Consider the following 24,747-nt stretch of genomic DNA (forward strand, 5'->3'; position numbering starts at 1 on the left):
TTTCTGATTCCTTTGTAAACTCGTGCTGTCCCAGGGCCAGGGCATGCTGCCTGGGCTTTGGAAAGTGGCTAAGTATTGCTTAGAAGCAGAGGATGAGATCTTAAGGAAATTGGAAACTGGAGGTTATGCTGGGATTTCCACATGAAAAGTTGGACATCGTGCTTCAGCCTGCTGGAGGACAGAGGTGCAGGTACTTATGAGGTGAGCAAACAGCCATTTCCAGTCTCTGTGGGAATAGAGTGGCTATTCTGCCTACCATGCTTTCAGGAACCAAAAAATCACAGCAAGACCACAGCAAAGAGCAGCAGGCACTGGGGTGAAATCCCCTGTCCCTGCTTGGCACAGCTGTGTTCCTGAACTCCTGCCCAGTGGGCTGCCACCAGAGGTTTGCTGATGCTGCAGGTCACAGTCACAGTGACGTGCAGCAATGCCAAGGGCTTGTGATTGCACAAGGCTGTGCAGCTGCATTTCCTCCAGAGACATCCCCGGAGCCACAGGGCCAGGAGCGAGCAGGTTACAGATGTGGTGGCAGTGTGTGTTACCATCATGCTGTCACGAGAAACCTCCACCTCTGGGTAGACGGGAAGGAATGACATTTCTATGGATGGATTGCTCTACTCTGAGGCACTGCAGAGGAAAAAGAAGGTTCTGCTTTGTCATGTTTTGGGAGCCATTGCTGTGTGTTTTCATGTCTTTAATATTATAGAGCAAGAAAAGATCCAGTGTGTGTGAAGGATTTTACAACTTCTGTCGCTGTGTATGTACAAATTGGTCCTGCCTTCTAGTTTCAGGCAACAGATGGTGCTGCCCCCTCTTTGGAAACAGACAGGGACCAGCCTCTGATGCCCAGAGTCTGGGAAGAACAGGGGGAACAAATTGCGCCTGTGTTTTGCCCTTGGCCTAGTCTTGGAGACTGGATTTGTTCCCAACAGGGAAGGTTTTTGTCATGATATTTCTCATTTCCTCACTTCGCTTCTTGTCAATGATCTCCATCTCGTGCAATTTCTGCAAAGTAGAAAGGGGGAGAGCTGAGTAGGGAGAAAGCCAGCAGTTTTTTTTTTCTTCTCTTGCCAATCTCAAGAATAAAAACTCTGTTTTCCTGATTAAGTTACATGCAGAGATGGAAAGAAAGCTGGAAAACAGCTATCCACCATTCCCCAAATTCACACCTGAGCTGTGCCATGAAGGGAAGCAGCTCTTTGCCCCCTTCCCTGCTCAGATACCAGAAAAGACTCTGCTTTATGATCTCTGACACACGGGATTCCCTCCATGCACTGTTCAGCCAAGGCCCTTGCATACCTGTGAGATTTCAGTGAGGACGATCCCTTGATACTTCTTACCCTGTCCTAGAGCTTCCATCTCTGCCAGGAAGTCCCTTCTCTCTTGAATTTCATTCATCACTGGTGGATAAGAGAAAGAACTGTGGACACAGCATGCAGCCAAAAGGCAAGAAAACACATTTCTGTCTAGATCTGAACTCCCAATTTCCTAGTTCTGCTTGAACAGCAGTCCCATCTAGGCAGAGTGATATCTGCTGTAACACTCACCTTGCACAACATGTCATCACAATATCTCAGCAGTCCCTTACATAATGGGAAATGTTCCCTCTGCCCAACTTCTTACCACTCCCTGACTCCCAGGAACATTAATTTTGTAATTTTCTTTATGTAGACAATTATCTTTTGCTTGTGGGCAATTTAACCAGTCTGTGGATGGAGACAGAACCTGCTGTTGAGGTTCATTAGTTGATATGCATCATCCAGTGACTGCAACCATCCAAGACCAGGCATTTATCATCAGCTGCTGCTTTGCAGCACAAACCTGCAGCCAGCTGATCCAAATCCTTTCACAGATGTGTCAAAGACAACATTCAGCTTGTGACAAGTGCTGGAGGCTACCAAGCACATGTAAAATCAGCTCCACTGGCTCCCTGCAGCAGGGAGTACCCCTTCTGTACACATTATTCTAGCAGTGCCCATCTTTGTGCTACCCTGGCTGGCAAAGGGCTGGCAGGGCTGTACACACACACTGAAGATTCAAGCACAGAGAGGTATTAGGCAGGGTTTTGCTATCCCAGTATACACTGCAGGCCAAAGTCTTTCACTGCTTCAAATTCTGCTCAATATTCAAGCTTTGCTAGTATAACTGTGATCCTGGAGTGGAACAGCCCAAACTGTGGTCAGGCTATCAAGTGACCTGGTCTATGTTGAGTCATGCTTGCTGGGAAAAGGACCAACAGTACCTGAGCCTGCTTCCCAGGTATCCCCGCACATCCCACGGCTATTCCCCTGCCAGCAGGGTGCATTTTGTGTGGGCAGCCCAGAGAGCCACCTGCCAGCAAACCTCGGCAGTATAAGCTCTGTGAGGATGGCTGGATCAGAGTGTCACAGCAGCAAGTCCTTTCTCTTGTAAACTGGCCTTTGTGGCTCCTCCTGTAATGGGCTTCAGGTTACTGGCAACACAGGCTGCCAGCCCAGCCCTAGGAGGGAGCTGGCTTCCCAGGCCTCCTGCCTGCCTCCCTCCCGGGGACATGAAGACGTACATTCCTCAAACCGGTCAGGCTCAGCTATCTCCTCTTCCTTTTTCCGAACAAACGCCTGCTCCACCTTGTCCTCCACCTCATCCTTCCCTAATGCTAAGATCTTCTGAAGTCTTCTCTTCTCCTTTTCCAAATCTCCTGTGAATGCCAAAGGAAAAAGCCATTATTATCAGCATGTCTTCTCATGGAGGAGCCTGACCATGCTGCTTCCCTGCTAAGTGTGCCAGAGGAAGTGTTTCATTAATGTCAGTCCATCCCTGGACTGTGTGCAAGCACCAACAGGTGTACAGAGCCCACCAAACCAACATCAGAGGTGTGGTTCACATTTATGTGCTAAAAAATGATGTAGTGCTCCATTCTTACTCAAGGACTGTGCAGGTCCCTATCACCTCTCACCCCCCCCAGCTGACAGGCAGAAGTCAGCGAGCACTTCCAGCAGATGTTCCCTCAGAGATCCATTTCTGAAGCGTCTTTGCAGACTGAGAGCCTGAGGACGTGGAGCAATTCAGATACACCGCCACTGCTGGGATTGAGGCAGGGGAGGGGCAGAAGGGGAAGAGAGGCTCCAGGCATCACCGTGTACTTATTAGCAATGTTTGCTGTCTTACTTGTGGGCTGTGGCTTGAATTTCTCTCGGGTGTAGGCATCTCCTGCCTGGCAGACCTTGGCAGGTCGGAGAAGTGGTCTAGCTGGAAGCCTGCATGACTGACAGGCTGCTGGGTAGGGAACAGGCACTGGCTGTTGGCTGGATGGGGGGAATCTCTGAAAGGGCAGGGCATCTCCGCCTGGGGAACGAACCAAAAATAACAGCAAATCAGGCAGCAGGGACTCTGAATGGATGGCGCCGGGCCATTGCCAGCAGATCTACCTGTTGATCTATAGCAGCATCACAAACGAAGACCCCAGCGCCCTAGATGTCTCACCCTGGTCATTGGGCACGACAGACTGCAGTTCAAGTCACACCCTTGCACCTTGTTTCCTGGCTTACCCGTGGGGACAGCTCACCCCGTTTGTCCCCATGTATCAGCAGCTGCTGTGCTGCTGCTTTAAAGCACTCGCCCATCCGAGCAAGCTCTGGGCGAATGCCGAGATGCAAAAGCTCCTCCCCACAGCCCAGCAGCGGGCAGGAGAGCCGGGGTCCTCACTCACGTGTCACATAGCCCATCAGGTATCGCTTCTGGGAATGCGTCACCTGCAACTCCTCCATCATCCCTGGAAAACACAACGTGTCGATGAAGAGGCAGCCGAGCCGGGCTGGGGAGCCCGCCCTAGGGTCACCTCCTCTCACAACCCCAACCCGAAGGGGAAGATGCGGGTTTGGGAGACCCCAGCCGGGGCCAGACACCAGCGGCCGGCCCGCCCGGCTGCCGGACCTCGGTGGGACGCTCTGCCTCGGGACCAGGCACGGTGCGCGGGACCCCGGCGCCCCGAGCAGCTGAGCCCGGCCCTCCCCGCCGTTACCTCTCACTAACTCCCGCGTGCCTGTGCTGTACCGGGCCGGCCTGCCCGCCTCCGAGACCCCGCCGCGGCCCGGGGTGCCTGCCGCCTCCATCACGACGGCGGCGACCGGGCAGGCGGGGGTACGCGGGGCGGAGGAAGCGGCGGCGGTCGCCACGGCAACGGGGCAGGATAACTTCCGGTGGCGTCACGGCAGCAGCCGGAAGTTTCTCTCGGAAGTGCTGGTCAGGAGGCGCCGCCGGGCAACATGTCCGACAACGAGGACAAGTGAGTGAGAGCGGGGCAGCCGAGGGCAGGGAGGGAGGGAAGGAAGGAGGCGGCGTGTGGCGCCTCGGGGCGGTCCGGCCACAAGTGCGATGCGTGTATCTCTCCCGCAGTTTTGACGGGGATGACTTCGATGATGTGGAGGAGGATGAGGGCCTGGAGGACCTGGAGAACGCGGAGGAGGTGGGTGCCCTGTGCGCCGCCCGCAGGGCCGCGCCGCAGCCTGGCTGGGCGGCTGCTGTGGCTGGGGAGGCCTCGGTGGCTTCCCCCACACCTCAGGGCCTCGATGGTGGTGCGGCTGAGCAGCGGCGCGGGTCTGTTTCCACCAGGAGGGACAGGAGAACGTGGAGATTCTGCCCTCGGGAGAGCGGCAGCAGGCAAACCAGAAGCGCATCACGACCCCCTACATGACCAAGTACGAGCGAGCCAGAGTCCTGGGCACTCGTGCCCTGCAGATAGCGTGAGTATTGCCCGCCGTGCCCCAGCATTGCTGCAGCTGCACCTCCCTTTACACTGATTAGTGCTTTCCTCTTCCCTTAAAAATTCCCGGGTCTTCTGAATGCTTTGCATGACTGCTGAGCTTGTGTCACCCCCTGGTCAGCCTGAAGCTGACTTTATTGCACCTGAAGTCTGTGTGTCTCTCCTTGCCTGAAATTGTACTACTTGTGCATAAAGAGGGAGCTTTTAGTAGCCACAATGAGTTTTCCTAGATCACAGACAAAATTACTAGGGAATGGGACAAGACAGTTCTGATTTCTGTCTTTCCTAAGAGAGCTGGCATGGACTTGGAAGTTCATGACTGGTTTGTGAAAGGCAATGTTGGAGGGAGAGATGCTTGAGTTGATACCACAGGGCTGTAGGAATTGGGAGTGAAGAAACCACTGAAATTTGTTCTAAATGCAGTTGCATTGTGGGAAGCTGTAAGGTTTTTAAAGTATTTAGATAGTATTTATAATAGACAATAACTTACTTTAAGTGTTGTCAAGGCTGGCTGGCTGCTCTTAATCCATTTGCCTTTTTAGACTTGTTTTAATAATGAATATTAAAAAGTGTTGTGCTTTTTGAAAAATTACCTTCTGAGAGAGATTGTTAGAGAGTGCCAAGGGTTTGAGTTTCATCTTGGTTATATCCATCTTCATAATGAGGCTTCTCTTGTCCATCATTTAGAAGCTCACAGGCAGGCAAGCTGTTCTTTGCACAGCCTGTGAAGCTGTTTTGTGCAGTTCTTTCAGTTGGTGAGATGCAAGAAAAATGGGGGTGATGAGATGGGCCCGTGCCAGGCCTTTAATCCAAAACACTCTGGTTCTGCTTCACCTGCATCTTCTACTTCCAGTGCTGAACCCAGGCCAGCAGCAGCTCCCATGGCCTCACCCCACATAATGTGAGCTTTCCATGCCACCACTATCCTCTGGACTGGTGTAGTCACAATCCTTTGCAAAATGCTGAATTTTTTCTTCTGAGAGGTAAAATGCCCTGTAAATCCAGCCCCTCTCTTCCCCTGATCAAGGCCTGGAAGCTGTGTGCAAGTCAGAATGTGAGGGATGTGTTGGAGTTGTAGGAGGCCTGCCCATTTTACAGCAATTGCACCCTTTTCATTGGATTGATTTAGAACCATTCTTTTCTACATGTTTAAGTACAGCAGAGGACGACTAGGAGAGTGTGGATTTGACCAGTCCTTGAGCATGGGCTGGTTAGCAGAGCCCTAGGGATGGGACAAGAAGAACATTGAAGTAAAAGTTTGGTCTGTAACCATCTTGGGGAATTTTCTTCTTGCAGTGCACAACAGAGCAAATCAGTTTTGCCAGGGGAGTGTCCCACCCTCCTACTTTATTGGCTGATGTAGAGGTGACACGGGTAGGCAGGTGTTTAGCTCTTCCCTCTCAGTGTTTTTGCTCAAGTGGCTGTTGATGTTTTTCCTAGGATGTGTGCCCCTGTGATGGTGGAGCTGGAAGGAGAGACAGACCCCTTGCTCATTGCCATGAAAGAACTCAAGTAAGTCCCAGATTTTGTTCTGATTTCCCTAAAGCCAGCAGTCCTCTCCTCATCCCAGCATCTAGCAGTTTGTTCTAAGACAGCCTTGCCATCCCTCAATAACAGTGAGCACTATAGTTGCCTTTTCCTTGTTTCTCCACAGCTGCTCTCTCCCAAACTAATTGCACCTGCAAATAGTGATGATTAGGGGTGCTCTGGACCTCTTCTACTTCACATTCCCAGTATTCTTTATTTCTATGATGGGATCCTCATCTTTCCGAAATTGATTTAATTCCCCAAATGGAATTGTTTCAAAGCAGCCATCTGAACAGACCTGTGTTCAAAGGAAGTGTTGGCAAAAATTAAAATAAGGGTCAGGCTGGTGACAATGTTTGTTTCCTGCACCCTTGCTTGGCTTCTTGTGCTTTCCCCTGCTTACAGAAAGGTAAATAAATCCTTTCTGACTGCAGCAGAGGCAGCTTTTGGATGACTGCTTGCAGGCCCACCTTTCCACAGCACAGCTCCCTGCTGTCCCACAGTTTTCCTGCACAGTCTAAGTCACTTGCAAGCAGCTGGACTCTGTTACTGGTTAGGTCCCTGTCCTTGAACAAAATTGTCCCCCTGCTTCCCTGGTTTCTCAGTGCACAGAAGCTGCTCTTGCAGGTTTTTTATCTGTGCCAGCTCCCTCTGCCATTGCTGAAAGCTCTTTAGGTCATATTCCTGTCAGATCTCCAGACTCAGACTGAGTTGCTTCTGATCACTGCCTGTGTGTGAGCTCTGGAAAGTAAGTCAGGGTGGTGTGTTCTGTTCTGTGCCAGAATTCAGTTGTAATTCTTGGCATCAGGGAGTTACTTTACTACTGGAACAACAACCTCCCTGAATGTAAAGAAGTTGTGTTACTTTTCAAGTCTGATACAGTTAAAACCTGATGCCCTGGCTAGATTCCAGACTGTCTGATTATGCTCTGCTGATTTAAATCTACAGTTAAATTGTATTCAGCATTTTCTTGCCCTCTAATCGGAAGCACCGTGAGCAGGTGTTGTGCTCCACCCCAGCTGTAACAGGTTTTGGTACCTGAATAGTCACTGTTTCATGTATTCTTTTTAAAATGTAACTGATGCTCTCAGGGTGCAAATTTCTCTGTAAATACCAGTTTGTTCTGGAAGTTCTCAGAATTCTTCCACCTTTTTAGTGTCGTGGGGAAAAACCTTCTGTCAAACAAAGAGAGGGTTTGTTCTTCAAGTCCCTTGATTTATATTTTCCCTTTATCAGGATTAGGTGCTTGGTGTTGTCTCTTAGTGGGTTCAGACCACAAAGCTCAATTCCTGCAGGAGCATCAGAGGTCTCAGAGGTCTTTGGTGTTCATAGTCTGAGGGTGCTGAGTGCTTTGCATCTAAAAATGAGGGATGGTTGTTGGGAGTTTGCTACATAATATCAAATGACTGGTGCTGCACAGCTCTCAGTTAAATCTGATGAGTTTATTGAAGCCACCAAGCACCTCACTTCCATTTCCTTCTGAAGTGATACGGTGGAGATTCTGACATTTCTGTTCATCTCTCTCTTCCCTTCAGAGCACGCAAGATCCCCATAATCATCCGTCGTTACCTTCCAGATGGGAGCTATGAAGACTGGGGAGTGGATGAGTTAATTATCACAGACTGATCAGATTCCAGCCATTGTTTTTGGTTTTGTATTCCCAGGGATGTTTCTGATTTTGGTTAGTGTTTGTGTAAATAAATTCTAGATCTCCCTATTTTAAATGAAATGTATTTGGGGTTTTTTGCCCTCTGATTTTCTCTTTCAGTCCTGTGTGTCTGAGAGATTACTTTCTTAGCTGTCTCTGCCAGTTTGGGTATTATTTTTTTTCTCTGTGTATCATGTACTGTATTAGTAAGATTAGGGAGCCAAGTGCAATGCTGTTTTTTCAGCTTTCTTGCGCTGTTGAAGGCCCTCGTCTTTTAGCTAGCCCAAAGTCTGCAGTAACTCCCTCCTCTAGCACTGCTCCTCCCTAGTTACAGGGCTGATACCCAATTAAACTCCTGCTGTACAGAAATGCTCTCTGGCAGGTACTTTGGCTTCAGAAAGACTCCAGCCTTCCACCACTGTCCCTTCTTAAAGTGGGAGTGCTGAGACACCTCCATTGCTTCCCCCTAGACAGTTGGGCCTTTGTGCCCTGAACAGGTTGCTGTGGAAACCCCCAATTTCCTCTTTGGCCAGTGCTGACTGTGGGGCTTCTCAGGAGTATCGTAGAGCAGCTCTCATCAAGCCACCTATTGTTTCCCTTTTCCCTTGCTGCTTATCAGAAGTGGGGATCCCCTTTCAGTGGCACTGCCCCAGCCGGAAGCACGGCCACCCCTTGCTGTCCCAGTGGCTCGGCAGGTGTGGGTTGTTGTTGCACTTGCTCCTGGGGCAGCTCTTCTCTGACACAGGGGAACTGAGGTCCTGGGGATGGACAAGCCATCTCAGTTGAACATACCCTGGTCCTGGTAATTCTTATGGTGGCACAACTGCAGCTAAATCCTAGAGTTCCTTTGATCTGTATTGTGGTGAAAGATCAGTCATCTGTCCCCTTCAGGTACCTGCACTCTCACCTCTGATGTGCTGGGAGGTAATGGGCTCGAGTCAAGAGTTGGGTGGATGCCTTACAATCTGCAAAGGCTTCCAGCCAGCTGCAGATTTTCATCAGTTCACCTAGTTTTCGTTTCTTCGTCTGTGTGCTTCAAGGTTCTTTCTCTGCATGTGGAAGATCTGAGCTTGGGCAGAACACACCGAATCTTTCTCAATTATCTTACTAAAAAGAGCTCTCAGAGGTTTTGTTTTCTATTTTTAAAGAGAAGAAGGAGGAAGGCATACCTCACCTATGGTTTCTGCCTTTATATTTTTTTGTGGTCTGGTCCAGAAAGACTACTTCTGACTAGTTTGTGTTTAAAGCTTGTGCTTATATGTTAAATGATCATTCTCCATGCTGTATGTGTGGTTGGTGCCTGCACATGAGCATCCATGTCACAGAGGGAGTTTATACCCACCTGCCTGGGAGCTTGGCTCATGTAACAGCCATGAGTGTCATTCTCTTACTGCTCCCTGTAAAAGCACCAGTCTATCCTTCTTCTCTCGGTGTGCACAGGAAGGGCTGGTTTTGGAGGCAATAATGCAAGAACTGAATGGGTCCCTGGGTGAAATGATAGGTCAAAGGGGATGTGGAGATGTTTGCAGGTGCATGGAGGGGGTTGACTGTGAAGAACCCAAATGCTTCCTGGTCCAGGCCATCCATACCAAGAAAAGGTTAATTTGCAGCAGTGTGGCCTTCAGCCTTCTCCCCCCACCCTCCATGGAATCCTTTAATCACGTTGGTGCGGTGAAATTTCAGCCCTGAAATGGTGCCTTTGTGCAATCGTTTTGGCGTCTGCCATGGAGCGCGGGGTCGTTTTCTTGTCCTTTTTTTTATTTTTTTTTAAATGGCTTCTTTGTTCCCTGCCGGACTCCCCTCCCCAGCCTTGCATCTGTATCAGATACGATTAAAGGGATAGGGAAGGATGCCGGGCCAGCTCCTGCTAGGCTGCAGGAGGAGTGGTTAACCCCTCCGTTACCAGTGGTATTCTCGGTACTGTCTTACTTGCAACAACCCGCCTCTATGAGAGGCATCCCCTAATTTGCTTCTTAAAGAGCTGGAGTACTTATGTCAGGTTAAGAACTTTCTTTTCCCACTCTTCTGTTCATCTGTGCTGTGTCACTTCACTCTCCCACCCATGTGATTAGCTTTCATACCTCTAATTCCACCATGGCTTCCCTTCCTCCCTACCTGTGCTCCTGATTTGCTCAGCAGTGCCTTTCTGGGCTCTTCCCACAGCCTGTGATTTGGGGTATAGGTTTCTCCTCCTCTCCATGAATGGTCAGTCCTATTTTGCATGGAACTTTTTAGCTGGCATCACTATTATTAGATTAATTAAGCCATCCTGCGGTGGATGCTCTTGGCCCTATACAGAACTTCATCCAAATAGTGCTGTGCTTTTTAAAAAGCTTTGAACATTCCACAGTTCCTAGATGTTCTGCTTACTCTACTCACCCATAAAGTGTTTAGTGAACAGGAACTCACTGCATCTGCTCATATGCACCAGGATTGAAGCCCTTTGGAATCAAATTGTAATTGTTGGGAGTGTCTGTGGTAAATGAGCTCCTACCGTTCTGCCTTGAGAGATGTTCTTAAACAGAGTGATACCTGCTTCACTTTTTTTCTTTCCAGACAAGTTCAGATACCTTCCCAGGACCTGACTATATACAGAATATCTTCTTCAACAAGTGAGGAAGTGTATACATGTGTTCTGGAATATATTCTGTGTGAATGAGTGTTTCTGTTTAGGTTCTTCTTGCTTGTGGAAGGCAAGAGGGTGGGGGGTTGAGTTTTTACAGAGAAATTAATGGCTGCTTCCAAAATACACAAATTTGTGTATGTGGGCAAGATTTTTTTGGAAGGTATGTCACCTGTTACCTGGTCATGAGGACCCCAGATGAGAAACCCCACACTTCTATCCTAGAGAACATTAGCAATTACACTAAGAAATTTATGGGTGAAGCACATGCAAAATAGTAGTCTTGATTGCATATGCTCTATCTCAGATGAAGAACAGAAATCAGTGTTAGTGCTTTTCTCATGGAAGAAATGGCTGGAGGTGAGGTGTAAACAGGTGAGCTTCATCTCCATGAAGGAGTCGGGACAGACAGTCAGAATTGTACCTGTGTCCTCTTCATGAAAGGCAGAGGAAGGCTGTGCACAGGATCTGTGTGGCAGTGTGTGTGACCCATCATACATGTACTGGGGGAAAAAACAGAGACTTGCAGGGAAGAGGTTGAAGAAACACTGACATGTGAAAATGAAACTTATAAGTTTATTATTCCATATGTTTAATGCAGAGTTAATGCTGCTAGGATGGCACAGAGACTGAAGAAAGGGAGGTAGGGGAGGAAGGTGCTACTTGCATAAATAAGGGGACGGCTGGAAGAAGTTACATGCGTACAGGGAGCGAATATTCTACATGATCTTTTCAGACACCACAAGGATAAGTCATCTGTAGCTAAGGGAGGCAGGAAGGGCAACTGACAGTCATATCAACAGAGGGATACAGCAGCACCCATCACAGTCCACATTTGGTTAAAGTCTCTTTCTAGACTGACATATGCATTGGGAAGTCCCACAGCATGTCTCTGCAATCAGCTGTCAGGAATCATCTTTTCCTGCGGCAATTTTTGTGCCAGTTCACTCCCTGGCATGACAAACCACCCCAGTCCTGGAGGTGACAAAGGAGAAGCAAGCAGACTGTCCTCAGATGTTGGGCTGAAAAAAGAGGTTGATCTCTAAGACATTTTTGCTTCCAGTTTGAAACCCATAGGCAAAGAAGATTGCTTTGCACCTAAAGAGGCTTCTTTCATCATCCAAGATTGGGTCTATATCTACCTTGCTTAAAGTCACAGGAGTATCTTTCCATTCTAAGCATAGATGGGAGGGAGGTGTTGGCTGACTGGGAGACATCATGGACAAATGAGTTCAGCCTGGGTTTGGAGTGGGAGCTCAGAGAGTACTGGAATCAACTTGGAGTGTTGGTAAGTGCATCGTAGCTTTCTTGGTGCCTCTTCGTTTCATGCAGGCACTGTCAGACATGGAAGAGCAAGGGCCAGGTTTCCTCAGAGGTTGTTTGAGGTTCTGAAGAGATTAGAAGAGACTGGGAGGCCGGAAATGCCAGGCATAAATGAATGATACGGAGTAATTTAAAAAAAGGAGGATTCACCCATAGCACCGTAATGATTCATTGGTCCTTCCCCACCTCTCCTCCACCTTCATAGATGAACACGCATGTGCACACAGGCTGTGATACGAGTAATGCTAAGGCTGGCCATGCTGTTCCCAAATCCCCTGTACTGTTCAGGTAAGCCTTCAAATCTCCATGCTGGGAAGAGTGTGGGATTAAACAGAGACAGGATGGTGGGGAGAGGTGGGGAGAAAAGCTAGGGTGCAGCTGTGGAAATTGGCAGGGAAGCAAGCGTAGGTTGGTCTTCCAAGGGGTTCAAGATTCATGCATGTGTGAATCTTAGGCAGGACTGCTGCACGATGCTGATTGCAAGGAAGCCGGCCATGCCATCCTCCCTACTGCTTCTCCCGGGACATATCCGCCACCCGACACCTGCAGCAGGTGACAAAATGTTGGCCATTGTGGCCTGTTGGAAACACTTGCAAACTCCCTGGAGCAGTGTGGGAGGAGAAGGAAAGGACAGTTTCTCTCATCGTACAGTCCAGGGTGCGCACAACAAAACCCACCACAGACCAGTCACTCCATGTCTAGAATCCTCCTCATCTAGAAGGCCAATAAGGCATCGCAAGCCAGTCACGTGGCCTGTGTGAAATTGGTAAAGGGCGAAAGGACGATAAACCTTCCTCTAGGTGGGTGTGCCAGCTAGAGCTGGGATCAAGAAAGGCACTTCTGTATGCTTGGTGGGTTCTGGTGGCTGGATGGCACTGAGTGACCTTGGAGTTCGGAGGCTCTTCTGCCTGCGCTGATTCTTCGGAGCCTTTCCGTCGCTGCTTCGGTCACCGTTCCCCATTCCCTATGGTCTGGAGAGAGTTGTGTACACGGGCTGTTCCCAATGTGTGGGGCTATGGGACTGTGGCACGGAGGGTGCAGGGTCAGAGATGGCAGTGTAAAGGGGACGTTGGGAAGGTCCCATGTAGGAGAAGGCAGAGTAGAGGCCAGAGGCTTGGGTGGAATGGCTGTAGTAGGGTCCCGAGGGCTGGTGGTCCGGGTAGTCAAACTGTGGCCTGGAGATGGAGGGGAAGGCCGAGCCGTAGTGGGGCAGACTCAGGGATGTGTAAGCAATCTGGGAAGTGGAGGGCTGGTCAGTGTAATGGCCTCCAGGGGTGGACCCCTCCGTTTTCACCTGGGCCTTTGAGTCCACCACCGATGAGGTGGCGGTGGACAAGGAGACTCCATGCTGCTTGGAGATCCAGGCAGAGTGTCCGCTGGCTGCAGCCAGGGCGCTCCCGAGGCCATAGCCAGCAGCAGCTGCTGCCGCATAGCCCCCGACGTGGCCTGGGTGGCTGGCATGTCCGTTGGGTGGCAGGTACTGATCGAATTCATTGACATCAAAGGTCTCCATGTTGGACATCACGTCATGGCTGATCTCCCCGATGTCCACATTTCCAAAGTCAATGTGTGGCTTTCCCCCTTCCCCCAGGGAACGCCCTTCTCGTTTGGAATCGGCTTTGCCTGCCTGCATCTCCGTCTTAGGGGTGGTAGGAGGTGTGGGGGGCCCATGGCTCTGACCTGCAATGTGAAGGATATTTGAAAAAGGAAAACGAGAGAAGAGGTGAGTTACAGCTTTATGACTTGCTCTATACACAACCCATCTCTGTTCTTCCCAGTATGCCAGCAGCTGTCTAGCTGGAGGCTTCGGTGGAGGTAGAAAAAAAATAGACAAAACCAAATCTCTATATCATCTTGTGGAAAAAAGGGAGGATGCAATGATACCTTGCCTGACTAGAGGAATGCAAGTGCCTCTGAAACTCCGGCATGTCCCTGTACTGCTGACACCAGCAGTCTGCTGGGTCATGAGAAAGGTGTGAGCCCCATCACTAAGGCTTTCACCACGATGACTTGTCCTTTTTGAGCCTCTGACTTGGCTGTAGTCTGTCAAGAGATTCATTGAGACCCAAGACTCACCTGAGGAGTGTTCCGGGTGACCGTCAGACATGGGTGACCCTTCGCCGGGATGCCTGTGATCCAGGTGGGCATTCTTGTAGTGGGCCTGGATGGCAGCAGCCCCACCAGCCTCCCCTTCTACCTGGCCTTCACCCTCGCCCTGTGTGGCCTTGCCATTTTTCCGCCGGCGGGGCTGGTACTTGTAATCAGGATGGTCCTTCTTGTGCTGCATCCTCAGCCGCTCCGCCTCTTCGATAAAGGGCCGCTTGTCGCTTTCGTTCAATAACCTGCAGAGACCAAGGTGGTAAAGAAGAGAAGAGGGAAAGGAGTGGGGCAGGTCCATCAGAAAAAAACACCTATGCTCAGTATTGTGGGACAGGGTGTGTAAATCCAAATGCCAGGATGTTGCCCCATGGAGGGTACGTCCCAAAACAATAAGAACTTGGAGTGTTTCCATGGAGACAGCAATGCTTTCCTTCTTCTCCTTAGTCATTAAGCTCTGCCACTGGTTGGTGACAGTGCTGGGTCCCCCTTCCCCACCTGTGTGACACTTTTCACCTCAGTAATTTCAACTTACCCTCTCTTCCATTGCCAAAGGGTGAAGTGCAGCCTTTTTTAGCTGTGTTAAATAAGGGTGGACAAGCTGCTTTTAAAAACTTCGAGCAAATTAAGGGCAGTTGCAATTGTCCTTTGGATAAAAGTAGTGTACTACCTGTAGTGCCGCCTGCACTGTGTCTCTTGCTCTTCCCCAGGCTGTATTTGTTCCAGGTTAACCTCCCCCCTTCTGTAGTCTTTGATCCTAGTTTGAGGCTGTATGAAGCACCAATAGCAGCAATTGATATTGCTCCACAGGAACCATGTAAAAGCAACCTTTAGTCATTTTGCAGTATTCTAAAAGGGCTAGAAACCCTAGAAGAAAGAAAGTTTGGAAGGGCTAGAAACTGTGTATTCTACTATTCCTGGAGCTCCTGCTCACCACAGACGGGGATAATACAAAAGACTGAAGCACAAAGGACCAGCCTTCCTTGAACTTGGCCTAGCAGTTGTAAAAAATTTAGCTGCTATTTTGCTGGCTTTGTAGAAGTAGATGAGCCTTGGTCTCTGGATGAAAGGCACTGCAGAAATGTAAGCTCCTTGTCTGTATTCCTGCCAGATCATGGGCTGCTCTAGTTAAGATTCTCTGAGGAAATGGTGAAATGCACAGGCAGGATGCCTCAGAGCACTTGAAGATAAGATCAAACTCATTGCTCAAGCCTTTTGCAGCATTTCAGCTGGAAGCACTTCAATTTCATATTATGATTTTCCTCCTCATATTCTTGTGACTCAAGGTCATCCTGCCTTCAACCAAAACCTAGTGCTGTCAGAAGGGACCAGTCTTCTCATGACTAGGAACTCAAAACAGCCATTATGAATGGCAGGGCTCACAAACAGCCAAAAAAAAATTTCCATTTACGTTACATCCCCACCTTTTTTTCTCCAGCAAAAGAACTACCTGGGGATGGGACTGTGCCAGCACCTTGGCACCCCTGAAGCCCTTAGCACTAAAATGTCACCAATTCTGTTTAGCTGTAGGCTCTGGGGGAGATATAAAGGCCTGAACTGACCTGAAAAACTGAAGATGAAGTGGAGGTATGGCTGAAGTAATGCACAGGTAAATCTGGTGGGCAATCGGATTCGTCACCAGCAAGTAATGGGTTGGTCTCTAAACACCCTTTCCCCCCCCAATCCTTGTGCATTGCCTCAGCTGGTAGACGGAAGGTGTGTGGCATGGTGCTGACCTGAGTTCACTCCAGTCAGCCTGAGAGAGTTGTGGCCACACACCACATTCCTCCACTGCCTTAATCCTGGAGATTAAAGCAACTGAGCCACCATGAATCCAGCACCAGCTTTCCTGTCTCCCTCCTGCCACGCTCACAAGTCCCAATCCCTCAGCCTGTGCTGCTCCAGACAGCCCTCTAAGGGTCAGCCCTTGTAGGCCTTTTGGACTGGGAGCAGCTTTGCCTTGGCAAAATCTTCATCCTTATAGAATGTGGGATATGGAGAATAGAGGCAAAACCTGCAAAGCTCAGCCTCTGAGATCTGTCTTGTGGATCATGGAGCCATTGGAGGCTACACAGGTGTAAGATCCCTGCCCTCTGATCTATGCTGAAGTGCCTCACCTCCTCTCCCCTTGACAGCAGCCTGTGGGTAGTACCATCAACAGGACAGAGGCAAGTCCACTCCCCACATCTTTGCCTTCTCTCCAAGGCTGCCTGCTCCCTCCTTCCTCCCACTGGGATCAGAATTCAAATCAGCTTTAGCAAAGTGAAACTGGTGCGAGCAGGCAAAGGCCAGGTGATTTGGGGGGATTTGGATTTCACTTGCTTCCTGCCCTCCCCCTCCTGCCCCCCACGCTCTCCAGGCCATAATGCAAAGGAATCTCACACGGGCAGAGAAGTTACGGATCACAGAGCAAAGCCCTTCATGAGGCTTATCCAAGCTCGACACCAAATGCTCACCCCTGAGCCGAGGGGAGAGGGGCAAGCATCCAGCGCCGCACTCTGGGGGGGGAAAGAAGGGCTAAAACCTTCCTGCTCACCTCTCAGAGCCTCCCCTTCTGCTGCCTGCCATGGCACGGCTCCGTGTGCCAGGCGCCTGGCTCAGCAGCCAGAGGCCTGACCCTGGCTGGGGCTCAGCTGCCAATGGGTCAGTGTGGTGATGGGCTTGGGTACTGGGGCTGATGCAGGGCAAGAGCTGGCTGGGAGCAGAAAGCAGCCCTCCTACACGTCCACGGCCCTAGATTTTGTGGGCGTGAACCAATTCCCTGGGTGTTGCCACCCTCATGCAAAGATCCCTCCATTGGGGCCCCTTGCTCCTCCCTGCCAAGCCTTCCTCCCTTCTTCCCGTGCCTCCCTTGTTTTCAGCCCCGGAGGTGGTGCTGGCTGGCATTTTGGCTGGGAGTCATGCTGACATTTTCAGCAGCCAGCCTCCATTTGAGAACTGCTCCCTGTCCCACCCTGGGAAAGAAAAGCATTCAAGGACAGATTTTGTGACCGTCAAGCACAAAAACTCTCCCTTCTTTTTTGGTATGTCCCGTTTGTTGTCTGCACCCAACACACACCCTAATGGGTACAGACTAGGAAAGGTGGATGGGGCCATAAGCCCCCTGGCACCGTTTTTGGGGTCAGGCAGGTAATGTGGCCATCAGGGCAAATCCTGCAGGCCCTTCCAATGAGGGCTAGTGCCTGTGGAGGACATGGCAGTGCAAATTCTGGCCTTAAAAATAAATCCTGCACTGTTGCATCCTATTTTGCAGGTGTCTCTCAAGATTTCCATCCTCTTCCATCCCCACCCAGTGCCGATTGCTGGGGATATGCTTGGTTCAGTCGTGGTCTGCAGGGAGTCCCTGTAGTGACCAGCCTTTGCCTCTAACCCACCCTTTATCTGTATAAGCTCAGAACAGCCAACATTTTCCCAAGTGACAAGCCATGACAGTAGGGTTTCGGTGGCCGCCTTTGCAAGGACATTCATCAAAAGTTTGAGGCTAAGCCATCCAGAAAAAATCCTGTCTGCTTGCAGCTGTACCCATGTGTAGGAGCTATACCTGGGGGACAGTGTAGATAAGGCAGTGGGAACCTCAGCAGAGGAAGCCCAGCCATACCGTGGCTGGAAGACAAGACTCTGGGCTACTATCCTGGTAACCTTTGGGCCCCCTCCCCTGGAGTTTTGTGGTTGTTATTTCCCCCCAGCCTCACAGAAATACACACACTTGTAGCCAGATACTGACTGTACCCATAACCCAGCTTGCTGTGTTGTGTGATCTCTGTAGGCGCTGGCAGCCCATGGGTAGTGCCATGTTTGCCATGTGGCAAACTCAGCATCTTACAACAACCCCAGGCCTGACACCACAAGCTTCTCATCTGAGCAATGCTTCCTGGCTGTATTGTGTCCTAAGAAACACACAGGGACCTTGGCCACTGTCTGGCAGCAGTGTCCTGCTGCTCTGAGTCCCATGTGGCCAGCAGCGGGAGCCATGTCCTGGGAGCAGGGAGGCATTTGGGTGCATGACTGTGGCTGTGGGTTGGGGGCTCTGTCTCCCTGTGCTCTGAATGCAATTCCTGTGGAGGTTTCACTGCTCTGCTATATTTTCAAGGAAAATGCAGCGCCTGGAGGGAGACACCATTGCTCTAAAATCTGGCAAAATTTTGCAGTAAAGGAATGATATCTTGAAATCAACATTTCGGGAACAAAAAGGGTAGGTCCCCCCCACACACCCCCTTTTCAATACAGCTTCACAATCCAGAGGCTGGCAGCAGAGTCCCAGGTGAAAGCAGTGCTGTGGTAAAGGGAAGGCAGAGGAGATCCAAGCAGGAAAGAAGATCAGGTGAGACATTCAAAATCAATGCTCTGCCTTTGACTTCCCAAAGAAATCCCTTTGCTGGGGTTACATTAGACGCTCAGGAGTCATGGTAAACAGGCTGACATAGCAGAGGGAAAGTCTAATCCCAAGGGGTTGGTTCCTTGCGAGCTAGGCCGTTTGAAGCAAGGAATGAACAGCTGCTATGGAGAGTGTGTTTTGAAGCTTCAAAAAATGTGTCTTGGCTCATCCAAAACTAAGGGCTTCCTCTATGAAATGATGTCAGGGTGTGAGAATGAGAGGGCTGTTTGCATGAGCCTTGGTTTGCCTTGATTGGCCTGAGGCAGGGGACTCTGCTGGGGACTTGTGGCAGAAAGTAACAGGTTGATGGGGTTATCAGCAGAGAGCGTCCGACGGGAAGGATGCGGCACAGCCAGCCTGACACATTTGGCTTTGGCACAATGTCTCTCTGCTTACTCCTGGGCTGGCTGCACTTGATGAGAGCAGCCTATGGATCTGCTGGAGGAAGGAGGGGAGGCTACTCAAAGGACCCAGGATCTGCACAAAGTGAAAATAGGTGCGCTAACTGGCAGTGCCAAAGGACAAGTGTATGCGTGCTAGTGAGAAGGGAGGGCATCTCTCTGTGTGCAAAGGAAGATGGGTTTTTTGGGGTCAGCATATTCTAAGAGAGCCTGCTAAGGCTGGGATTCTTACAGGTCTCTTCCTCTCTGCTATGCCTCAGCCCCTATTTCTACCTGTGTCTCTCCTTGTCCATCTCACTGCACTTGCATGGCCTGCCAAAAGTGGGACCATCCTGGGAAGGATGGGTGTCGGGCTCTGACTGCCTGTCTCCTTTCCCCTGACCTTTCTCCTCAGCTGTAAATCCCTCTTGCTTCGTGGCACTGCCCGGAAAAGAAACCCTGCTAATGCTGGCATCTGAGTTCAGATAGGCTTGAGGCAGCCACCTGTGGCTCAGCTCTTAAGTCTTGAGCTCAGCCAGTTTACTGCTACCTCACAACTGAGCCCTACAGGGAGGGTGAGCCAAGAAAACAAGATCTCCCCAGGCAGTCAGGCAGGGAGGACTGGAATGAGAGTGTCCTCATCAGGAACAATAGGGAAACTTAGTAGGAAACACATGGAAAAGGCTGCTGCCCAGGACAGAGGTGAGCTCTGCTGAGGAAGCCTTCACTACATCCAACCATCACTCTTGCTCCAGTCAAAAACTGCACCTCCTGTGAGGGGGCTCACCGTACAGAAGTCCCCTCAAGGGACACCCCTTCCATCCTTCCACATGACCACACAGTCCTTTAGAGGACACTTCCAGATCTCAGTCCTCACACCCCACATTCCAGCGCTCTCCCTTACCTCCAGAGCTTCCCCAAGGTCTTACTGAGCTCGGCGTTGTGCAGGTGTGGGTACTGATCAGCCAATTTCCTCCGTGCAGCCTGTGCCCACACCATGAAGGCATTCATGGGCCTCTTGACATGAGGTTTGCTCTTGTTACTTCCATTGACCCGGACAGGCATGGGAACCAGGGTCCAGTCGTAGCCGCTCAGCACCTGGCTGACTGCCTCACGGATGCACACCGGGAACTTGTCATCATCCGCCTCCGAGTCTTGCTGCTCCTTCTTCACCTTCCCCATCTCCCCATTCCCAGAGCCAGTGAGGTGCGGGGAGTTGTCTGATGCCATGGAGGGTCCTGGGGAGAGGCAGTGGTGGTCTTCAGAGCCCACTGGACTCATCTCCACCTCCGAAAGGTCTTGGTCATCAGCCATCGTGGCTCTCAAGCTTTCCCTCTTCCTTCTTGCTGTCCTTCTAACTGGGGAGGGAAGGGAGGAAGACAAAAACAAAGGAAAGAAAGGAAAAAAGGGGGAAAAGAGAGAAAATGAGAAGCAACCACCAAATCTGAAAGGGACTCCAAGGTCTCTGAAGAAATGACCACGAGACAGGGGCTGCTCAATTAAAGCGCAAGCTACGCAATTGCCGTGCACACCGCAGAACCCGTGATCAGTGGGGGTGGGGATGGGTCGGGGCCCCTGATTGATTGGAATATTGCTCCCTATCTCTGCAGTCGTGGGGACCTGACATGTGGGGAAGGGCCTGCAGCAAGAGCGATAATGAAAGCTGGGGATCCGAAAGGGGAGAGACATGCACCATTCTGCCTGAGCACAGCACCCCACAGAGGAGTGGAATGTGGAGGAGAGCCACCAAACTTGGATGGGGACGTGCCCTTTTATTTCAAAGACATGCGGTGAAATGTCTGGAGGGAGGCAGGGGAGGGGAAGCGCCAGCAGTCTGTCTATAAGCCCGAAGGGACTGATACCCCAGGTGCCAGGGAACCTGAGCGGGTGGCACCACCTTGCCGAGAACCAGCCCAGGCCCAGGATCCACACCCAGAGACCCTGATCCCAGCTGTGAGAAAGTGCTTCTGCAGGGACATCTCATCCCTCACTCTCCTCTCACAGCTGATAAACCAAAGGCTTTACATCTACGCTTCATCCACACACACCCTCCAGTATATGTGTGTATGCATATGCATACTCACAGTCATGTATCTGTATCTGTATCTGTATCTGTATCTGTATCTGTATTTATCCAGACAAAAACACAGCCAAGTTTAACTTTGACATAAGCCATAACTTTGGGTTGCCTGTCCCACACACTCTGCCTTTCTCCTTCTGTCTGCAGTTACCTCTAAAAGTCCCTGCTGCTATGCAGCAGTTCCCCCCTAAGAGAAAGAAACACTCTAAAAATAAAGGCCTCTCTATCCTCCCCATCTAGTAATTAAAAAAAAAAAAAAAAAACAAGGAAGAAGAAAGAAATTTAAAAAAAAAAAAAAAGTGATGGAAAAGCATGCCTCTGTCTTAACTGGAAAAAAAAAAGCTAGCATATAGCAAGAGCTGCTGTCCCTCTAGTTTCAGAGGGCAACACAGACTCTTGTTTGGGAAAATGAAAAAAGTAAGAGAAAGTAGAGGGGGAAAAGGCGCGAACGAAAGTGTGCACGTGTGCAAGCGAGCTCAGGTAGGAAAACTTACGTTGCTGGCCGGTGTGCCGGGCAAATCCTGCGAGGGCTGGGATCCCAATAGCCCCCCTGCTCTCTCTCCCAGCCCCAGTGGTGTCGGGGCACGCAGCACGGGGAGACTCTCAAGCAAGTGCCATTCCTGGAGGGAGGCTTGGTTTTTACTAATACCCCGGCTGGATGTCTCTAGCTGGCTTTGCTGCTAAGCACCGGGGGAGGGAAGGGCGGAAGGTGGAGCCAAGCACTCCTCAGAGCCAGAATACGGTCGGCCAGGGACGGCGGGGAGGGGACACAGGCAGCCCCCCACCCCACCTCAGCCACCAGTACGTTCCCTGTTTTCCATGGTGCCAGCTTCTTCATGAGAATTGCTGGCATTGCTGCTCTCAGTGGCATGGCCACCCCAGAGATGGTGCTAGAGGATTCAACCCTTGCAGGTTGGGGTGGTGGGATGCTGGAAGGGGTGTGGGTGGTTTGGGGAGAAGGATGTGCATCCACAGGGTGGGGGTCCCCTTCCTTCTCCCTGATATCATGGTTACTCCTGAAGGATCTCCATGGATCTCCCCACGTGCTAAATGAGTCCCTAGTCCTCATCACAGAGTTGCATGAGGATTCCTCTATGCTGAAACAAGTTTACCTGAGACCCTGGGGTCAAGGCACTGTGAAAAGGGCACCATTCAGACCTGCATCTGGAAGGTAGGGAAGGGGATCCAGGGGATCGGAGGTGTTCTGAGGGTGGAGGACATCAGGTCCAGGGAAAATTCCATCCTGCTAGACAGTGGATACCAGTTTGAGCTTTCTTAAGTTTTTGTAATCTAGGGGTGGGTTCTGTGGGATCTTGCCAAGGTAAACAGGCTCTGCTTCCTCCACAGTGCTGAGTTGCTCCTACAGGCAAATGTTGTCTTACAAGGAAAGTGGGGTTTCCTAATGAGAAGGACTCTCACACTCTCCCTCATTCTTGCTGCTTGTGCGCTGGGACACGGTGGTGGATCTCAGCTCTCAATGGTTTAGAATATTCTCCCTCACATCTTCTGTTTTCCAGCTCACTTTCCTCCCCACATGCCTCTGGTAGTTGGTGTCTTCAATTTCCTTTGTTACCAGGGCTCAAATAGACCAGCACCAACTCTGTTACCATGAGAAGTCACCCACAAAAATCCTGATGATCTCCTATGGTAGCAATGCGATAAACCAAGCTCCTGCCCCAGCTCCCTGCTGCAGACCCAACCTAAAGACATTTCAGTGCTAAGTCAGAAAATACAAAGAGATTAATGCCTATGACCCAGGCAAACAGCTTGGAGGGATTTCAAGAATATTTTCAACTCCTATAACAGATATTCGCTCTCCAGAAGCTTTGCGTTAGAAAGACCCAGAAAACCACTGGCTGGCACCACATGGACTGTGAGGGAACCAGTCTCAAGGATGGTGCTGAGCTCCTGAGCTCAAGCCCTCAGAGCAAGCCTGTGGGCCTGGTTGCTGCCCCTGCAAACTGGCTGACAGCTTAAGGCTGTTTCTCTGCATGCCTGGTGTTGACTGGAGTAAATAAAGCTCTGAAACCATAGGGCAGCTGCAGGGAAAACCTCACTAAATCCCAGTAAGAAGCCTTTACTGAACAGAGCTATGAGGGGGAAATGGCTACAGGCCATTGGGATCAAGCAGCCAGCTCTGCTTAAACTGGCTGCTTGCACCCACAGAAAAAAAAAACTGTCAAGGGATCTTCTCCTACCTTTCTTCTCTTCAGTATTACCTCCTCTGGAAGAGAAGATGGATTCAAATACTCTTCTTCACATGACACCTTTTTCCCTTTGGAAGAGAGGAAAGTGAGTGTCTTTTTGATGGCAAGAAAACCAATGGAGAGTCTCACAAAGCAGCATCAAGGCCCTGCTTTCTTGGCCAAAATAGCAGCTGGTCAACCTCAAGTCTTGCCATTTGGGATGAGTTCTCCTACCAACAGACAGCCCAGTTGTAGTTGGCACAAGAAGAGGACTCACAGCACAGACAGGCAATTTGGCAGCTCACCCTCTGTCTGGCATGCAGATGACCAGCAAAAACAAGTTAGGCAAGGTCAGTTCCTACACAGCTGTCTGTGGCCCACTGGATCCAGAGTCAGTGATACTGCAGAGCCCATGGCACCTTCCCCAGCCAGTAAGGGTCATCCTTAATCTACAGGGGCCCTGCATAGGAGTGTGGGAGGATTGGAACTGGAAGTTTGGTCTCCTGCCCCTCAAGAAGGCAGCCTCTGCTGAAAAACACTGCTTGTTTCCCTGGCTGCAGCCAACCTCCAACCTGGAGCAGGGAGGGAGAATGACACAGAAAATACCCAGAAAATGGTGTTTATTTGCTCTCCCTTCAGGTGGCTAGTTCTGCGGATTCCATGGGGAAAAGGGGGTGTGACTGAGATTTCTTGTTTTCCTCTGGAGTGAGGATACAGGATACAGAGCTTCAGCTGGTAGGGAACAAGAGGCCAGGGGTCCTCTAGTGCTTTGCTGGAGAGGATCCCCAGTCAGGAGACAAAAAAAGAGCCTCACAAGGCACTGAGTGAAGTTTACAACCTGCTCAGCTCACACCCCAAGTGCAACAGGTAAACTCTGCAGGGAGAACAGTTCCCAGCTGGGCAAGAAAGGAATCAGACCCAGAAGGGATTTCAGTAACCTCCAGGGCACTGGACCAGTGTTTTTCCCACTGCTCACCATCCCTGTCAGAGCCTGCTGCCACCAGCCAGCAGGAGCCAAGTCCAATTTGTGCCTCATTGCAGAGCCATGGGTGGCTCAGCTGCAGAGAGGGATGTCCTCAAAGAAGTGTGTACCAGCCACATAGTCTCTGCTATCTCAGTGTCTCCTCGTATTTAAATGTTGAGGAAGGGGCTTTTCCCCTCCATTCTGCTTTTCTCCAGTTCTTGTATTTTTTCTCCTTTGGTCCTGCCTCCACTTTTTGAATTCTCTTTTATTTTGCAATCTGTTTACCCCTTTTTTCAGCCACCTCTCAGAGTACTGGGTGTTTGTATATCCCTGTCCATATGTCCTGTGTCCATACTATTCCCAAGGATGATAGGGAAGACACCCTGCTCCAGGCTGACGCTCGCTGAACAAGGAGCATCATCGCAGTGTCATCTGCTTGGTAGGGTTTCAGCAAGGGGACCACATTGGTGGGACACCTCCTCCACCAAGGTGGGACCATGGAGGTTTCCGGGGAGGGGTTTTGCTAGGTGACACCTATCCCCTGCACCTGTGGCGAGGGAGGAGTCACAGAAGAGAGAGCCTGTCCACTGCAGAGGAGCAGCAGGATCCCCAGCACGAGAGCCAGCTTTTGTGCCCTGCCCAACTCGGGGGCACAGCACTGGTATTGTCCCAGGACTGCCTGGGAAAATGGGAGGGGTTCCCTGTGAAATCTTTCCACACAGTAAGACAACGTCACAGCTGGAGCAAGGAGGGGACGATACAGACATTCGAAAAAATACACATACACACCCCCCAGCCAAACA

General features: G+C 50.5%; 3 protein-coding genes across 4 annotated transcripts; 1 reads left to right on the top strand and 2 right to left on the bottom strand.

Moving 5' to 3' along the window:
- Positions 1–679: 679 nt before the first annotated feature.
- C5H22orf23 (chromosome 5 C22orf23 homolog) lies at positions 680–4,136 on the bottom strand. 2 transcript variants are annotated; one of them, XM_059846431.1, is made up of 6 exons: positions 4,001–4,136; positions 3,689–3,751; positions 3,148–3,324; positions 2,543–2,677; positions 1,341–1,400; positions 680–1,005 (listed from the first exon to the last, which is right to left on the bottom strand). In XM_059846431.1, the coding sequence occupies exons 1-6, from the start codon at positions 4,089–4,091 to the stop codon at positions 980–982; spliced, it is 552 nt and encodes a 183-aa protein (XP_059702414.1). In that variant the 5' UTR covers positions 4,092–4,136; the 3' UTR covers positions 680–979. The 2 variants fall into 2 exon arrangements, with proteins under 2 accessions (XP_059702414.1, XP_059702413.1); XM_059846430.1 differs by having other exon boundaries at positions 1,300–1,400.
- Positions 4,119–7,997, top strand: POLR2F (RNA polymerase II, I and III subunit F). Its single transcript, XM_059846432.1, has 5 exons — positions 4,119–4,264; positions 4,375–4,444; positions 4,591–4,721; positions 6,182–6,253; positions 7,804–7,997. The coding sequence occupies exons 1-5, from the start codon at positions 4,245–4,247 to the stop codon at positions 7,892–7,894; spliced, it is 384 nt and encodes a 127-aa protein (XP_059702415.1). The 5' UTR covers positions 4,119–4,244; the 3' UTR covers positions 7,895–7,997.
- Positions 7,998–11,095: 3,098 nt separating this feature from the next.
- Positions 11,096–21,468, bottom strand: SOX10 (SRY-box transcription factor 10). Its single transcript, XM_059846433.1, has 4 exons — positions 21,289–21,468; positions 19,619–20,072; positions 13,939–14,204; positions 11,096–13,542 (listed from the first exon to the last, which is right to left on the bottom strand). The coding sequence occupies exons 2-4, from the start codon at positions 20,026–20,028 to the stop codon at positions 12,827–12,829; spliced, it is 1,392 nt and encodes a 463-aa protein (XP_059702416.1). The 5' UTR covers positions 20,029–20,072; positions 21,289–21,468; the 3' UTR covers positions 11,096–12,826.
- Between the last annotated feature and the right edge of the window lie 3,279 nt (positions 21,469–24,747).

This window comes from Haemorhous mexicanus, chromosome 5 (assembly GCF_027477595.1).
Source record: "Haemorhous mexicanus isolate bHaeMex1 chromosome 5, bHaeMex1.pri, whole genome shotgun sequence".
Lineage (NCBI taxonomy): Eukaryota > Metazoa > Chordata > Aves > Passeriformes > Fringillidae > Haemorhous > Haemorhous mexicanus.

Excerpts from the sequence above, each read along its gene's own strand:
- SOX10 (XM_059846433.1), bottom strand. The coding sequence starts at position 20,028 with ATGGCTGATGACCAAGACCTTTCGGAGGTGGAGATGAGTCCAGTGGGC. Across the intron at positions 14,205-19,618 it reads ACCTTGGGGAAGCTCTGGAG|GTTATTGAACGAAAGCGACA; the intron begins GTAAGGGAGAGC and ends TGGTCTCTGCAG. Across the intron at positions 13,543-13,938 it reads TCACCCGGAACACTCCTCAG|GTCAGAGCCATGGGCCCCCC; the intron begins GTGAGTCTTGGG and ends TTCACATTGCAG.
- POLR2F (XM_059846432.1), top strand. The coding sequence starts at position 4,245 with ATGTCCGACAACGAGGACAA. Across the intron at positions 4,265-4,374 it reads ATGTCCGACAACGAGGACAA|TTTTGACGGGGATGACTTCG; the intron begins GTGAGTGAGAGC and ends TCTCTCCCGCAG. Across the intron at positions 6,254-7,803 it reads ATTGCCATGAAAGAACTCAA|AGCACGCAAGATCCCCATAA; the intron begins GTAAGTCCCAGA and ends TCTTCCCTTCAG.
- C5H22orf23 (XM_059846430.1), bottom strand. The coding sequence starts at position 4,091 with ATGGAGGCGGCAGGCACCCCGGGCCGCGGCGGGGTCTCGGAGGCGGGC. Across the intron at positions 3,752-4,000 it reads CACGCGGGAGTTAGTGAGAG|GGATGATGGAGGAGTTGCAG; the intron begins GTAACGGCGGGG and ends TGTGTTTTCCAG. Across the intron at positions 1,006-1,299 it reads TCCTCACTGAAATCTCACAG|AAATTGCACGAGATGGAGAT; the intron begins GTATGCAAGGGC and ends TCTACTTTGCAG.